Below are 17,995 nucleotides of genomic sequence, written 5' to 3' on the forward strand. Positions count from 1 at the left end.
GCTCGTTAGTTCATCTTCGCGTGAGAGATTCGTAGGCAAATGGCGATCCATCCACTGCAACGATGTGAATGCAGCGCGATACGCGATCGCGACCAAAATTATCTAGCGAAACAGCCACCGCCCCGGTGTCTATCGAAACGCCATTACACGTACGCGCCCCACCGCTGGGTTTACGTCCATAAATATTTATGCAAGTAGTGGTCGTAATGGACCCATCAGCGAACACGTCGAATAGACGGCAGCTCTCGTTAACATCGTTTGTTCGTCGTAATCAATTACAGCGAACGCCACGTTCCACGCTCTTCGATATTCAACGTAACAATCGGCTTCAAAGCCGAAAATGTTGGCGCGTTGAAAATCCGACAAAGAATAGCCGCATCGCCACGTAAATTCCAGTCGAATTTCTCGAATATTACCGTGTTGTCTTTGGAGAAGGACGGAAAACGAGTTCTCACGTATACGCGACACGCGGAGACTAACGCGCGTTCCGCGTGCAACGGATGCTTTGCGCGGTGGCCGAACGTCGCTGAGCAACGTCCGGGTATTTTTAGAGACAGCCGACCTTTCCAGCAGTCGATAATTTCTGGTGAAAGTATTAGCGTAATTGGTTCGCGCGTCTCGGATCTCGGTGAAGAGGGGTCGAAGGAGCGGCAAGACGTTGCTACATAGCTGAGGTTTATTTTCTCGAGCACGAGTCCGACTCTTGTGTAACTTTCGAGCGCGTTTAACGAAAGGATGGACGGTTCGTGAATCTCGATTGGGAAAAGTCGATACGGAAAGTGAAATTGTCTGTCGTTGTTGAAACGAACTATGGCGAAGTACATGACGTGGACGTGTTGTCGAAAAATATCGCGACGGAGGGTGGAAATTTCTCGCGCAATTACGCCCACCAACGAAGGCAAAGGGAACCGGAAAGAAAAACGGGGTGTAAAAATCGAACGAAATAGAAAATCAAGAAATTCCGGCGTGCTACGGAAATGGAAAAGAGAAACGAGGCGACGACAGAAAGCAAATATCGAATGTCAATATGAATTGCCGGGTATAAAATTGTTACATGTATTACGCTTCCGGATCGTTGGTCATTTGTTCGCCTCCCTTCGGCCATCAGCCTTTGCCGTGTGCACGGTAGCGAACACGTACACAGGCAGGAGCGAGAACGCGGGCATAAACGAGGCGTGAAACACGGGCCGTCGATCACGCGAATCATGCCACCAACCGTAAACAGGAATAGATACGACCACGTTCTCGTAGAAAAACGAAACGAGCGGATGGAGATACGGTTGTCGGTATCGCGTCCGTATCCACCCTTTTTCCTTCTCGCCATCGTCTTCTCCGTCTGTTTGCTTGTGCCGCACTCGAGCCCGAGTCGTAAACGTATTTTAGTGGCGATAGCTGCGCAACGTCCCGTTGCCGAGATAAACTCGAGTTACACGTTAGAACACGCCACGTTCCGGACATTTGGATACCTCGTTTTGTCCGACCGTAGCCATCGCGTGAAAGCGAAACGTTCGATTATTGTGTGGCGATCACGCGCACGTTCCTATTCTTGGATCTGCGGAATCGCGATCGCTACGGCAGGCATACGGATCTCGATGTAGTAAGAGAAACTCGCTGAGAAGAAGATCTAAAGAAACCTAGTCTAAGCATTCGCATCTACGTTCGAGCGATCGGTAGTGTCTAAAATAGCAGCTGTGGACTAACGAGCTATCGCTAAGTGGCTACGCGAGCTTAATAACTGAAAGGGATCGCGTACAACGTTTAAACCGTGTCAGTCTAACTGCACTACGCTAGATCATGAACAAATGCACCGTATGAACGGTGGCGGACGATCGGCGGTTTTTGTAACCGATGCCGTGTGTAACAACATAGTAACGATATTTAACAGTAACATAGTAACAGTAGATAACAGTAGAGAATGGTACAGAGTAGTACAAAGTGATAGAAAGAACGTAAGGTGTTGTTTGGAAGTTAATAACGCAGGTCCGCATGCAAAAAAGGTAACTTCTGACGATCGACCGATCGAAAAGATAGAGAACGAGAGACGTGGATGGCTAGTGGTCGTACCTCGTGTCCCCGTGTTCCTCCGCACTATTCCGGTGGGGGCGTAGGTCCTGCCTCGGTTTGAGGACAGGGGTCAGCCCCCATTTCTCGATGAACTCGGTGCGGGAAATCTTGGCGCTTCGCGGCGGTTACGAGAGGGGGCGGATCCCCCTCCCGAGCCCCATGCCCCCGAAGAGCGGTGCACCCCCGCACAACACGCACCCGATGATGCTTCTCCACTCCTCTCCACTTCGCTCTCCTCCTTCTCCTTTTACTTCTCCTTCAACTTCTCCTACACCTTCTCCTCTTGCTCCTGCTCCTCCTTCTTCTCCGTACCACTACCAACTCACGACTCTGCGATTCGCAACCCCGTAGTACGTGTGTTTCGGTACACCGGTAGTTCTTGGCTCCTCTCGAGTTCTCCCTTACCTTTTTCCACCTCCTCTCCCCTCCCTTTCCACCTACCTCGCGCTCCTCTACTTTTTCTTTACTCACCGCCCCCAACCCGCCCTTGCCTTGTCTATCGCATACCCTCCTCTTCTCTTCTTTCTCTTACCCTCCCTCTGTCCCTCTCGTTTCCTCCTTCCCTCCTCCCTTTCGCTTCGGCCTTGTCCAACTTTGTTTGCTCTCTCGCACCAACACCAACGGACACCGACACGAGACCGATCCGCCACGAGGAACCAGCACGAGCACTATGAAAAACGATCACTGTGACGCGAACACCAATGATCAGCGACGCTAAGAGGCAGCACCAGCAGCGCAGTCAGTAGCGGCAGCAGCGCACAACACACAGCCACCTATCAAAATGGCTGCTCGCTCTCTCTTTCCTTTCCTTTTCCCTCTTTCTTTTCCTCTTTCCTCAATCCCACCGAAAATCCATTCTCCACCGTTTTCCCTTCTCTCTTCGTTCTTTTTTTCCCCTTCTCCTCGATCGTCTTCCTGCGTTTCTCCTTTCTCTACTCACCGTTCTCCTTCTTCCCTCTCTCTCTCTCTCGCTCTCGCTCTCTCTTTCTTTCTCTCTCGCTTTCCCCTTTGTTTCCCTTCTATCATTCCAGTCGTTTAACGTTTACATCTCCATTCGCACTCGGTTCGCTTCTTATCGCCTATCATTCGCTCACACGCTCGTTCCTCTTCGCTATAATAATACCTGGCACCCTTCTTTCAGCAGCGCACTCGCACGCTTGCACACGCACCCTTCTCGCTCGATCCTCCCTTTTACCGTGACGGCGCGTTCTTTTTATCCGCGCACAACAGTTCGCCAGTCTGCTCGCCGCGTTTCAATCGAAAGAGAAAAGAGCAACGGCGGACTGTCCAAGGGAGGAGAAAGAAAAAGAACGAAGAAATACGCGACGTGGCAAACGGATAGGAGAGAATAGACGAGAAGAGAAGAGATGAGACGAGAAGAGAAGACATACAGGAACCGTTAACTGACGCGGTACGTTCCGTTACTCTGACGCATCGTTCACTCGCGATCACTGACGGTGGTGGTGTCGGTGGACGGGAGAAGCGAGCGGAACGAAAGCGGGGACGACGACGACGACGGCGACGACCACGACGACCACGACGACGAACGAAGGTACAAGAGTGGAGAGGCGGGTCGAGCACGGTGGCATCCACGGCGCACGAGCCATCGAGATCCGTTCGACGCGTAACTATGGCCAGGCGAACGAGACCGAGTTGTCAAGGACGACAACGCCTTCGGTCACGGGGACGACCACGACGACGGTCATAAAGAGGACGACGAGCTACGGAAGGACGCGAACGGAGACCGCGACACGCGTCTCGTCGTCGCAGCAGCGCGGAAAATCTCGATCAAACGGATCGCGGCCGGCCAACTGAAGCGTCTCCACCGGGAGGCACCTATCATCTGAACGCACCGTTCGGTACACTGACACACTGTGCGATCTTTCCGCGCGTCTCCTTCCTTTTCGCTTCCCTCCTCTTTCCTCCCTTCCTTCCTTCCTTCCTTCCGTCCTACCTTCCTTCCCTCCTCCTTCCTTCTCGCCTCTTTCCTCTTTTCCTTCTCGCTCGCCGTTTCGGATCGCCACGCACGTACCCGATTCTGTCCGATCGCCCCGCTCGCGCCTGCCCCCTTTCGCTCTCGGCCTCGCTCGCACGCGCGCCTCACACCCGACCACGAGGACCACGGACCAACCGACAGAGTAGTTTTCCGTTCCGTTCCACCTTTGCGCTACGCCGACGAGAACTCGTCTGAGAAACCTACCGCCACCGCTTTACCTTCCGCACACGCTCGCTCCTTCTTTTTCTCCCTCCCTCGCTCCCTTCCTCCTTCCCTCTCTCCCTTCTCACTCTCTCTCGCTCTAGCTCTCTCTGTCTGTCTTTGTCGTATCCGAAGCGCCAGTGGAGGATACGCGGTGGAAGTTGGCGCCGGTGGAGGTGGGCCTCGTTCGTAATACGGTGGTGGCGGTCGCGCCGCTGCTGCTGCTATCGGTGGTGGTGGTGGTGGCAGAGAAGAGATCGCCCTGCTGCTGGCAACTACCCGACAAAGAAATATCGCGAATAGAAGGCGCGGTGTTGCAACAAAAGCTCGCTATAAACGCCAGCCACATCCGTTATGCCTACTTTTCTCTTCATCGCTGTTTTTCTTTTCTCCGTTCACCCTGTACCCGACTCTACGCGTTCTCCCCTTCTATTCCTCCTCCCCTCCACTTGCTTACAAACCTGCGCTCTTCCACAAATACCTCGTTGCCTCTCTTTCCCTCCCCCTCGCGCTCTCTCACTCTCACTTTTTCACCTGCACGATTCTCCTTTCTCGCTCGCTCCAATCGTCCCACCCCACTACGCTCCCCACTCACCGTTCCTCTCCCTCTCGCCCGCCCCTACTACCCGCCTGCTCGCCTTCTTTCTCTCTGTTTCGTCGTTCGTCTCACGAAACCATACGCATCTGCGAGGCAACGAAGTTCGTCGGCGGACTATCGCGCGCCAATTACGCGCTTATCCGCCAATCTCGACAAGCACCCAACGTGCGACTAACGAGCGTGCATTGGCCCACTATCGGAACTGTGCTAACGTGCAACGAGAAACGCCTGTCCGATCGCACGACGAACAATGGATAATTCGCTACGCGATGATCGTTGGACGACTAGTCAGCTTCGCGGTAGCGTGAAATTTAGCGAGTGGAAGCGCGATACGCTGTCCCTGGAGAGAAACGCGACTTAGTCTGGCATCGTGGGGAGCACGAGGTTTCGACTATAGGCACGAGGAGATCAATGGCTGTTGCGTAATCATGCTGGGCAACGAGGTGTACCCTCTGCTACCCTCCCCTCGAGCATCCTCGCGACCCTCCGCAACCCCACCTCGGCCTCCAGCCCCAGTTCACGGTCCTCCTTCTCCCCCCTCTGCGGATAAGGCAGACCGTTGGTCGCGATCGAGCACGCTGGCAAAAAGTACTCGTTTCGAATGGTCTTTCGACGACCATGAGAAATCGGGCCGCAGGTCATCCGGCAGCTTGCAGATACGTTCGTATCCTAACGACGTTCGCAATAACAACGACAACGACGACATCGACAACGATAAAGACGCTCGTCCTCGTGAGTTCTCGTATCCGTCCGTCGGCCATGCGCCATTTGTTCAACGCGCGCGCTCAAACACGACCGCGCGCGCACTCCTCCCATGCCGACTTAGTCCACTGCCGCGCCGTTCCCTTTCTTTTTTCCTGCTGTCTGACTTTTTTCCCTTTGCACCACTTAATCTTGCGCCCGATCCTTCTCTCCTGCCAGCGATCGCTATTTCTCCAGGGGACTTTTGCTAGCGTTGATCGATAGTAGTCGCGTTTCTCTGTTCGCCCAACCAAACACCGACGATACCCGATCCTGCTCGCTTTCGAATTTCCTCATCGACCACGCAATTCCACGATTTCCCACGATTGTTGTATCTTTCGGAATTTCAAGGACTTGCGACTATCTTCAAAGCAACATTGACATACCGATCTCTTAACCTGGTTTCAAGTTGTAGGAAAAAGTTACACGAACGTAGAACAATGATTGTGTGAAATGTATCGTCTAGTCCGTGTCACGTGCTCGATCAGCTTAATCCGTCACGTTGAAAGCACGCATTTTAGCCTACGCTACGAGCAATACTCGGCGAGAAGCGAACGTCTAATCGATATTTCCGTTCATTAAGAGTACTAACGATGAAATACGAAGTTGTATCATTAATGGATACAGGCGTTGTATTAGTTCCGTTAGCGGGCAACGACTGGCTGCGCGAATCCCACAATTTCTTGCTTTTCGTTGTACGAAAGCTCGTGCTTTTGGCGTGGCCATGGAAATTTGATAATTTTAATGTCAGATGAAAAACTGTACATGTATACGTTATTGGTCGCTAAACGCATAACCGTAAGCAACCGTTCCCAAAGAATATCGATAAGTTACGAATGTATAAAAGCTGGCTGTGAAAAATGGAATTGCGGAACGAACGTGGCTTACGTAAGACGACGATCGCGCTCCAGCGCAAAGCATCAGCAAACAGTAACGAATCGCAAGCCGTAATTCGCACGATATTTCCAAGGAAATTGTATAACGCTGACGTCAGCGAAGACATGGCACGTAAGATATTTCGGTTTGCAGGCGCTCCAGCCTCTCGATTCGTCGATTTCTTTCGGCCCGGCGATGCAGTCCGCGATTTCCTTGAAATTACGAAACCCGATCTGGTTTCCCCTTTGACTCGCAAGTCAACGCGCGCCTCAAAGGGTTACAAAGCGGGCCGACAATCTGCCAGTTCATCTGCGACTTGGCGCGTTATTTGCCGCGAATAAAGCGAGACGAGAACGCGGAGAAAAACGCCAGTGGCGTTCTCGCTGTTTTCATTGCTTTCTCGGATTTTCCATGCGACAGAAATCGACGAATGAAATCTACAACGCGGCCGCGTTGCTCGATCAATGGAGTAGAACTCGGCCACATTGGCGAATTTACAGGACTTCTTTTTTTTTTTTCTTCCATGTTTCATCCTCGATTGCCGTGGTCCCTCTACTTTTTTCCCGCCTCGCCTGCACGGTCTCGCATCGATTTACAAGATGGAGTACGTCGTAGTGACACCGGATAACGTTGACCGTGTACTCCGCTAGCTTTTCATACGGTTGCCGCACGATATTTTGCAGTTCGCGGTACTCGCTAACGAGTAAGAGGTATTGGTGCTACATATTCATGTCGGATTATGAATGAGTGGCCCACGCGTGCACCACTGCTATATTCTGCCTCGTACTACCTACCACGCCATCTACATTTCTCCAACAGTGCTACCACAGCGTTGGTTAAAAGTGACCGAGCCAGATACGTGTTAATATCTGACGATTTCCAGCAGACCTACGCACACGCTTTCGTTGGCTATGCGTTCGTTCGATCGATCGCACCCATTCATTGATCGTCGCTGTTCTTGTATTTTCCTGTCCCTGCGCCTTTCGCTATTTTAACACGTAAACACAAACTTTAGCCAAACGATCGTTCTTCTTGAATCGGTAGCTGCAACTCGAAGCAACTCGGCCGGACAAGTTCGCAAAGTCTCGAGAGAAGAGACGAGCGAGCATCCGAGGACGAATTGGTTGGTTGGTTTACATCGTCGCGCGAGCTATTCGCCTGACGATTCGAGACAGAGGAGATGGAGCGTAGAGGATCGCGGAACGCGAAGCGAACCTCAGCATCGCTGTGCATCGTGGCTCGCGTCTCTGGCAAAAGATATTTTCCAGGTAGTTTAGACTCGAGATTCCTGAGTGAAAAATTCGAATAACGAGCGAGTAAACGGTCCGTTGGTGGTTCACGCAGAGAAAAAAATTGCCTCGTTTGCTGGTTAATATCTGGCACGAAAGGGATACGAATCAACTGGAAAGTTCCGTCGTGAAAATAGAATTCGAGCGTCCCTGAATCATTTCCGGAAAGCCTATCTTCCGAAGGGATTTTCCAATCGATAGCGTAACAAAAACAACTTCGAACTCGGCCTAACGATCGGTGACGCTTAATTAATCCCCGGCAAACGTTTTTCAAGCCGGCGTTCCCCCGTGTAACGAGTTTCTAGTCCGTGCTGTAGGTTCATTCATCGAATAAGAAAAAAAGGCGTGCAGCTGGTCGCGTAAATGGGTGGAAATCAATGTCGGCGGCCCATTGATCGAAGAGGCGGTTCGATCTCGGCTGGTTGGTCATTGGAATTCGCCCGTTCCTCCTTCGTGATTTCCATGACACCACCGTGCCGACCTACATCGCTGCGACGCGACGTACCGTTCCATGTAAGTAGACGAACCCTCCGTGAAACTTCGGGTCGCGCTCAACCCGGCCGGAAGGAAATGGAATAGCATGTGGCAGCAATGCAGTGTAACGACATTGATCTCACTTTCTCTTTCTCTCTCTCTCTTTCCATCTTCCTTCCTCTTTGCGCGCGTTAAGGATCCCAATAACCAGATTATGCGATTGCCAGCTGCGTCACCGGCCACTTCTCGTCTCGTTCTCCTCGTTACGCGTGTCATGCCGCGCCGGGACAGATAGATACCAGCAACATCCAACAGCGGCAATCGAAAAGAATTACGTCTTTGAAGAACGTTCTTGCGCTCTGTACGATACCTTTCACGACGTTTAGTATCTTCCTCTGTCGTTCTTTTTCTTCGCGCTCGATTATCGCGCTTCCTGCCTTTCGAACGTTTAGCCTACTCGTCCGAACGCTGTTAGCCGGTCTATCTTTCTTTTCGTTACGTTTCCAACGTCTTATCCGTCGCGCAATCATCTCCTATTTTCCGGCTACTTCCGTTTCTCCCTACGTGACCTGGCTCACCGTTTCTTCCGGCTTCTTTATTTCCTCCTCTCGCTTTATGCAAATACCCCCTGGCTACCACGAGCGTAGTTTGTTTCCTAGTCTTCCCTTTTTACCTTCGCTGTCCACCTTTCGCCTCGCTCCTTATCTCCGCGTCTGTTTCTTCTGCTATAATTCAAGTCTCCTCCTCATTCTCCTCCTCCGGCCTACCAACTCCCTCTCGCACCTGTACGAAACTCCCCGTTGCACCCACCAGCCTGTGTTCGCGCTGTTCGTCTCTCTCGTTCTCCTTCGCTCTCTCCTACAGCCCTTTCTACTCAGCCTGTGTCTGTCTCTGTCCAACACACGAAGAACCCTCCTCGTCGCACTAACCACACGCAATCAATACATCCCTCTCTGCCGACCCTCGCCCCCCTCTACGAGGGACCAGCCACCCCGCCGGCACCCCAACAGCTACTCTTGATCCTGGCCCTTCAACGGCAACTCCCACTTTCCAGTTTCTCCTTTTTCATTTGCCCCCATTCTCCTCTTCGCCTTGTCTCTTCCTTTCTCCCTCGTTTTTTCACCTTTTTCATCTGCTTTCGTTTCCACTCACTTTCTAACTTACCATTGGTAAGCTCCTTCTTCCTCCTTTTCCACCATGTCCCGTCAGCTGATCCATTTACGGACAGCGTGCTCGACCACCATAAAGCCAAGGTCAGTGCATGTTGCAGTAGCGCGTGTCGGACCATGGAAGGTACTCTACTACTTACGCGAAGCGTAGCGTTTCTCCGACCGAATCATCGCGCGCATTTTCATCTTCCGCTCTTTTCTTCCTTCGTCCTGTGAGACTCGTACGAAGAAATCCGTTGCGATATTCGGAGTCGAGGTGGAGTTTCACGCCAATCTCGGCGCGAGATAACAAACGTAAGAAAGAAACTACCTTTCGAGAGAAGCAACCGATGCAAAATACGAAGAAACTGAAGGTTTCTGTAACCTGAAACCCCTTAACGAGACGCCAAGTTTCGTAAATTTATGTTTTTCGATTCTTTCGTCCTCGGACGTTCTCGATGATCGAAGGTCCGAGATGCCGAGCGGCGGGGCCGCTGCAAACGAACGACGAAGAGGTAGAAACAGCCGAATTAAAGAATTTATCGTTACCTTGGGCGCCCCTCTTACAAATTGGCGAAGTTTCGTTGAAATTCAGGTCGACCACTTCCCTCGGTCCGAACTTCCTTTTCTATCCAGGTCGGACTCTACACATGGACCTTGCTATTTGCCTCGTGGCTGGCGGCACACCTTGTACAGATTTGCGCTACTTCAATTCGCCGATCAATTCATCACGTGCATTTGATATTTAAAAATAAATAGAATACCACGACCTTGCCATGAATTTGAAATTATACGTTTGAACGATTGGCCATGATTGGGCCAAGGATCACACAGCGGTGATGGGACGAAAGGAAAGAGCGAAGAAAAATAGCAAAGATGGTTCAAGGAGGAAGTTTCGTCGTCGTAATAAAATGGTCTCCGAAACTTCTTGCACTATGCCTTTATGCTTCATTCAACGATTCTTCTGTAGCATCCTGATCTTTGCAAATACGTTCAAACGATACCATAGACTCCACGTCTTGCCATTGTCAGAGATAGAAAGTTTGCTATGAGGTGGACGTGTTGTTCGTTACGTATTTCTGGAAGGAAAAGAACCGCGCGCAAAAGTTTACCAGAGTTCCGTCGCGTGCGTTACGACAGTTAGTCAGATCGTTGGACAAACCGATCTAATTCAGGCTTCCAGTCGGAAATGGACGTTTTGCGTAACTGCGAATAGATTGATTAGAGTTTCGCGTTACAGAAATCAGAGAATAATTCGGCCAGATAAATATTTCCGAGTGGGTGTATCCTGTTTGTTTGGGGGCGGGGGCACTGGAAGTAGCTTCGTTTCGCGGTCGGATACGACGCTACAATTACTATGATAAAGGACACGATAAGATTGAAGCGTGGCTGGAAAGCGGCTCGAGTTCTAGCGCGGAGCACAAGCTACGCGCAACACGAGACTGCGTCAACTTTTAACGTTAAACTTTAAACCTTCTAATTACTTCCAACTAAAGTGTGTTTTAAACGTTAATTATCCGCGATTTCAACTAATTAATGAACTTTATGAACGCTCGCGGCAACACCAAATTGAACGCAACTGTTGGTACAGTCGAGTCGAATGTGGCCGAGCAAAATGCGACAGAGAAGAAAAATGGAAAGACAGATAGCGTAAGGAAGATCTCGCGAAGAGAGATTATGTACCGATCGAAGACATTGATCGAATTGCGCATCAAGTTGCGTGGGATTCAACGCAGAAAACTTAACACTTTACCGACCGATAACCGATTAATCGGTATTTTGTCGCCGACGCTTACCGATCGATAATCTATTAATCGGCTATTTGTCGCCGATAATCTTTCTCGTTATTTGAGCAGTAATTCGCTTCTTAGTACTAAGGTGCCTTGCTCAGTTTACTTTCTAAGCTCCCACAGTTTTATACGAATTTGAAAAACTTATCGTTCGCGATGAACGAAAAGAATGGTATTGGAGAGTCTAAACCGGAACAGAGCCGGCCCCGGGGAGAATCTGCGCCTGACGTGCGTATGCTGTTGAATCGCTAGTGGTCGGTAAAGTGTTAACAACGAATGTTTTGTATAGGACGATTTCGATGGAGAAATTAGAGAGTAAGCAGGGACGAAGCGGATTAATTGGTGGCTACGACGAAAATCGGCAGCCCATGGAAAACGTGGCCGACGGAAGGAAAGTTGCGCGACAAAGGCGACTTTTCTCGTAGTTTCGCGATGGAAGTTGCAGCCGAGTCGATTCGAGGCAAGTTTCCCCTCGCGATCCTGCGAAGTTCCAAGTCGAAAGTTAAGACACGCCAATAAATATCTGTGTATATGGGGCAGCGAAATACAACCGCAACGCGACGTGGAGCTAAGCCAACGACGCGGCTCGCATCCGCAGCCTGGCCGCCCTATTTCCAATTACACCGCACAAGTTTTCATATCGAAATTCGTTCTTTGTGCCGCTGCAATAATTCGGCCAATTGATGCACGGCGTTCCTATCCGCCACACCGTCTCCCAATATCCTCGATACATCGATTAGCCGCATCGTCGCCATCCGATCGCACCGAAAACCTCTAGTTTCTGCTTATTCAACGATTGCACGAATTCTCGCCACTTTGCCAATCGTCCACAAATTATCGATCCTCGAGAAACTCGATCGCAGCGCGTGCTACCACCGAATCGACCGAAATTCGATAAACGAAACGCACAGTTTACGAGGAGCGTGAGCCTCGCTGAGAGGAAACGTAAGATGACCCGATGTTTACGTAAGATGAGACGAAGCTACCTCGATCGTAGTTGCGTTCGGTAAGGCAGATTAACGAGCGCCACGATATCGAGTGGAAAAGAAACACGCGATCACGCAGTTGAAACACAGGATATGATCCTGCGGATGGACAGATAAAGCGAAAAAGTTTGTGCATGTGCCGATGGGGATGTTGGCGACGCTGTACACACCGGCTACGCCACTCGAGAGTCTTGCGGCCGAGGTATTAAACTCATCGTGACAAAGCGTTACCACCAAGGAGACCTCGCGTCAAAGAAGACAATGGGAAGAAGCGTACCAGTGGGTACTCTCAGTGATTGATCTTTACCAAGTGCTTCTTTCACCACGAGAACGCCCGCAAGATCCACATTCGGAGCAACAAGAGATTAAACGAGTCGAGATACCGAGGGGTACAACCTGTTAAAAACTTTAGCAACTCGCTAAGGATTCCTTTTGTCGATTACCAGTTACTTTTAAACAACCGCTCTACCTTCCGATAGTTTCCTCTACCTATTTTCCTCTGGAAACATCTTCGATGGTTAAATAGAGTTTCTTCTCACTTTGAATTTGTCTACTTACTCGTCGATATTTTATCGCACCAATTATTTCGAAAAAACAAATCACAGCGTCTGGTTATTGGATTTCGTGCGGTTTGGAGAAAGACAATCATCGAGAAGACGGAATAATTTAAAGCGTTGCATCACGTTCGACGTTTCTACTTTCGCGACTATGCCGAGGTCTCCTTCCATCGCCATTTGTTCCTCGAATTAACGTTGGCCCGCCTCCCATAGCCCGTCTAATGGAAACCTGCTAGCTAGCGAATTGGAAATCTATTATTGGCCGCGTCTCGCAAATTACATTTGTCGATAATCATGCGTTAGCTCGCGAATTGACTTTTGCAAATTCGCCGTTTCCTATTACCTCGTGTCGGCCCGCTGTGCATCGCACGTTCGTAATATCGCGCAGAACGTGTCTATTATCGGTTGATAAAAAGGTGGTTGACACGGGATCCATATCGCTTTGGAAATGTTATTTCTATTTCTTTAGTTTGAGAAACTTGATTGTTTCATTCGAGAAACTCCCCTGTGAGAGCCAATGGAAGAATTTTGATTTGAATAGAAAACAGGCAATTGTGTACGTCCGTAAGCTGATGTCAGAGAAAAATATCCAGAGAAAAAATAGCAGAATACCCGAAACTAGAAATAAATCCTTTTATTTGTTACGATCCTGAAGGATATGGTAACGATGGAAGCAGACGCGCCGCAGGATGTAAAACTTTCCTCGTTAACGACACGAGCGAATCTGCCGTGTTGAACGAAAAACCGGTAGAGAAGGTAAAAAATCTTGCAATTTTTTGTCCACGTTTCCGTCTACGGTAATTGGAAAAAAAAATCTAGAGAAATACTCGCGGAGAATCCGCCGTCGCATGCTTGTCGATTTTTCTAGGCAATCTCCGCTTCCACGTTTGTCTTCTTGCAGCAGCGTACACAGTCGTAAATCTAATGGGCCGAGGATTTCGTCGGCGGCGCAATATTTTCGCCGTACGTTGCAAGATACGAGATCCGAGAATAACTCGCGTTGTAACCGTATGACAGAGGACGAGACGCGATTATCGTTAACCGCGACGCGAAAATCGACAAGCTACGCGTTAAAGTAATTTTTCGCTCGACCAACATCAACCCATAATCTCCATACGACTTTCAACAGGAATTTTTAACTTCCCCTTTTGAAGTTGCTCTCTCGCTTCCTCTCGGTTGTCTCAGTTACTCTCGTACGTTCTTAATCTGCCAAAGACGTTCACGCGTAATTACCTCGAGACCAGTGTGTCATTAGATACAGCAGTAAACATAACGCGCACACGATCGCTGGCAATGCGAAATGTAAAGGACATACGTAAATGTGATCGACAGGAATTGGAGATCGCGGAATGGTAAGAGGACCGCGTTCTCGATGCTCTTACGTGAGTCCTGACCGGTTACGTAAAGGAAATAGGGTTATGGATTGAGAAAAAGAGAGACAGAGACAGAGTGATGGTTAGAGGGGGCGGGAAGGAGAGAGCAGTATGGTGTGTGCGTCATGTCGTTTCCATTCACCGGCTTCGGTGAAGATGGGGCGAATCGGGTCGTGAGCATAGTTATCTAGGTCAGCTTCCCTGCTTCTCATGGCCTCGATGGGAGTGGTTAACTCTGGTTACCCCGTGAATGTAGCGCGAGGCATCAATGAAACGTCCAGAATGACCCTGATCCGACGAATTGCCAGTAACAAGCCCGCAACTACAGCCGACATGCCCGGCGACTTCTATGTCACCTGGCAAGCAATATAGTCGATACATCGCTGGGAAATTCTTTTTTCACCGCCACGTCTCTTTCTCGTTTCTGGTTTTTAGCGAACGAAAGAACGAAGGAAAAAGGTGATAATAATTTTCCATGTACGCGCAGTTGTCCGAACGCAATTCTTCTTCCAGCGAATAATCCGATCGCATATCTTCGGTTGTAGATTCGATTTGTCGAAACGTCGTATCGGTAGCGAGTCCGCTGGAAATTCTCTCCGAAAGGGGAAACGATCGGCAGGGAAAAGGAATTGAAGAAGTTTCCGTAGGAAAAATTGAAGTGGAAAGGGTTCGGAGGTGGAAATGGTCAGCGGGGCTTCGTGTAACGCGGTTATTACAAGCGGCCCGTTCATTTCCGTCGATAAGGGGAAAGCGTAGCCACGTAAACGCGGGAACGAGTGACGTGGACGTGCATCGAATTACTGATCTTACCCACGGGAATGGTTCGCGTCCTCTGGCCGCTTTAACGAGCTTATAAAGTAACCGTTCCAGTTCTCTTGATCCATAAACGGCTCGGTTAAACGGCTCAATTCCACTGGTGTCTGGTTCTCGTTCGGGAAAATACAGGAAGCGGAATGAAAAAACAGGGCGAAATAGCGAGGAAACAAAGATGTTAGAGGGTAAGTGGGGCGCGCTCGAACGTTAAACGTCTCGGTCCAGGCGGAAACTAGTCGTCTGTTTGGAGGCGTAAGTCGATTCTCGATTCGAGAATCCCTTAACCGATTACTCCGAGCACGTACGTAAAGCAGCATTATCCATCGAGCTATTTAAGCTTCAACCCAGTGACCCAACTACTTGCCGAGTTTAAGACAACCAATCGCGTGTCCATACGATTTCCAATAGGAATCGCCGTAATAATCGAAAGCGTACGTTCGGAAATCCATTTTTTTCAGTCAGATTCCGAGAGGAAATACCTGAGCGGTCAGCGTTCGAGATTTCGAACGTTTTACTCGCGTGGAGATTTCATCGGAAAGTCACGACGAAAGCTGAAAACCTTCTGGTCCTTCGTTGCCGTGCGATACGCATCGAAGCAAACGAAAGTGAACCGACCATGCCAGCTAATTGGTTCGCGTTTCACGTGTTAGCCGAGCGTCGATTCGAAAATTTGTTGCGTTTCGATCGAAATGTTTTCAAAGGCTCGTCTCGCTTGTCGAAGATAAGAAGCTCGCGATACGAACACGAGAATCTTTGGCAAGATCGATCCGGCGAGAGTCGTTCGATAATCGTGCAAATTCTGCAAAGGAAGAAAGAACGAGGAAAGCTTCAGCGAATGGTATCTGAACGCGCGTTCCAATTGCGTCACGTCGCGACGTACGGAAATCGCGACTAACGGACGCGATACTCTACGCATGCAGACGTTCTAGCGCCATGTGACAATTCGAGTGAAAAGTTAGCGGTGTTACGCAACACGCAATCAATTCACAGTAACGTGGCTTACGGGAAAACACGTTGCAAAGCATTCGATAAAGCGTCCGACGAAGCGAAAGCATCGGTTGAAACCGATCGGTTGGGCAGATTGCAAATCGTAGCGTGACGACGAGCTTGCCGTCGCGTAACACCGTTCCCTTTTCTTTCTTTGGTTTCTCCTTTCTTCGATGTTTATCAAAGCGGCTCCACGCGAATGTTAGCTCACCAAAAGCGTAGCTGGCGTTGGAAGATATCAACGCCGTTCTATCTACTTCCTTTCTCACCCCATCTTACTCCGTCCAGGTAACACCACATTCACATCCGTCAGCAAATCCACATGGTCCTTTCTGACAGCATTTTAAATCGTTGAACCGTAATGAAGCGGCGGCAAGTGGCCGCGTCTTTGGTCGGTTGTCGAGCCGAGCCGAATCCAGCCGAGCACAGCCGACTCACAGCCGTGCGGAATGCGACGCGTTAGCGAAAAATCAGATGCTATCGTCCGATTGCCGAAGGATTAGAATTCACTCGCGTAAACAAAGCATCGCACCCTGCACAGCTCTGAGAGCTGGCGCGCTGGCGTGCAGTTTCCCTGCCGAGTCGGCGATGATAATGCCAGGGTAGATTATTAGATGGCGCCAGCCATCGACATTCTCGCTACCCTTATCGACTCCATTGCGTCAAGCGATCCTGTGCCGACTATCGAGAGCACATGTATGTCACTACTCCGATCAACCATACGCGCAGGGCGGAAAATATTTCGGCATGTCAGTCGGCCTGCCAAGCAGGTCGACCAGTCGTCATCCAGCACGATTTTCGCCAAGCCGGAAATCCTTTCAGGGTCAAGTTAAAACGCGACCGAATACAACGCGGAAAAAGAGGGTTACGCCTCGTCGCGCGCCAACTGCTTCGATTCCGATTCGCTAGCACGCACTCGCTTTTGTCTTTCGTATCTTCGTCAACTGATATCTACACTTTGTTCCATACTTTAACTTTCTGAACGATCAGGCATAATATTGGATTGGTAACTAAGTGATTGCGGTTTTTGTCGTTAGGTGATATTGACAAAACTCGCAATCACTTAGTTGTCAAGCCAATATTTACACGTTCCGTTAAGCGGACTCGATCGCGTATTGGCCTAACGCGGAAAGAAGATCGAAACGCTCGAACCGCGTTGCTGGAACGTTGGTCCTGGCGCAAAATCTATGCAGTGCTGAATTTATGCCAATCGAAATTTCTTTCCAAGTTGCTGTCACGGCTAAAATGCATGGAATGTGAACCGATAACACGACCGTAACACTTATAGTCATAGCTGTAATTAGGTTAAGCAGAAACTTGGGAAATCTGTAAACCGCCAGAGTACTGGACACATGGAAAGCAGTTTCCATCTTTCTCAGTTGGCCATCCCATCGAACTTGTTCGTTCGTTGTACGGTTAACGCTGCAGATAAAGAAAGTACTCGGAACTGGCGTCGACGATATCGTAGTTAGACTTGTTGGTGTAGCGTTGAAGAAGACAAAGCGACCGGTACAAATGGAACGACGAAGATAGAAGAAGAAAAAGGAAAGGAGAAACGAAAATTGCGGAAGACAAAGAAGGATGGAGGAAAAAAGAAGAGGTTTAGCGTCCCACACGACTACTCTGTTCTGTAAGCTTCGAGAGAAGAGCACGCGTTTTCCCATTTATTTCTTCTCCGAAGATTACTCGCCCTCTCGAATCTTCTTCTCCAGCGTATTTTGTGATCTTACTTAACGAACTTGTTCCCATGCTCGAATCGTGAATAACGTCAGCTTCGATTAAACACCGCGACGTGCAACTATCGAGAATTGTGAGATAAAAAGAAGACAAAAATTTGCCGACGACGAACGTGGTTCGACAACTGGAGCAATCGTACGATTGCTTTGATCGACGGGAGAACGTGTTTGCGAAGCTTTTCCGCCAGATACAGGAAATCTCAAGTACACAGGTTGAAATGGAAAAAGCATTTGAACAAAAATGTCGAGGGATTCGGGAAAGAAGAAAATTTGACGAAAGAGCAGTCGATTGATCGACGCGAGCAAACAGCAATTCGATAAACGAACAAACAAGCGGATACGATCTCGATGAACGGAAACAGCGTC

At 49.6% G+C, this 17,995-nt stretch overlaps 1 protein-coding gene and 1 long non-coding RNA gene across 5 annotated transcripts in view; one reads left to right on the forward strand and one right to left on the reverse strand.

The window, feature by feature from the left end:
* Nucleotides 1-16,495, reverse strand: part of LOC126922454 (potassium voltage-gated channel protein Shaker) — a 44,667-nt gene extending 28,172 nt beyond the window's left edge. The window contains exon 1 of one of the 4 annotated variants that reach the window (XR_007712782.1): nucleotides 16,163-16,469. Coding sequence is in view for 3 of the 4 variants with exons in the window: in XM_050735016.1 (XP_050590973.1) it covers nucleotides 16,163-16,167 (5 nt within the window). In the remaining variant the exon portion in view is untranslated. Of the gene's footprint in view, nucleotides 1-16,162 lie in introns of all 4 variants that reach the window. The other 3 variants (XM_050735016.1, XM_050735008.1, XM_050735030.1) reach the window with 3 other exon arrangements.
* Nucleotides 1-17,995, forward strand: part of LOC126922840 (uncharacterized) — a 177,417-nt gene that overhangs the window by 26,242 nt on the left and 133,180 nt on the right. The window lies entirely within an intron of this gene.

This window comes from Bombus affinis, chromosome 1 (assembly GCF_024516045.1).
Source record: "Bombus affinis isolate iyBomAffi1 chromosome 1, iyBomAffi1.2, whole genome shotgun sequence".
Taxonomy (NCBI): domain Eukaryota; kingdom Metazoa; phylum Arthropoda; class Insecta; order Hymenoptera; family Apidae; genus Bombus; species Bombus affinis.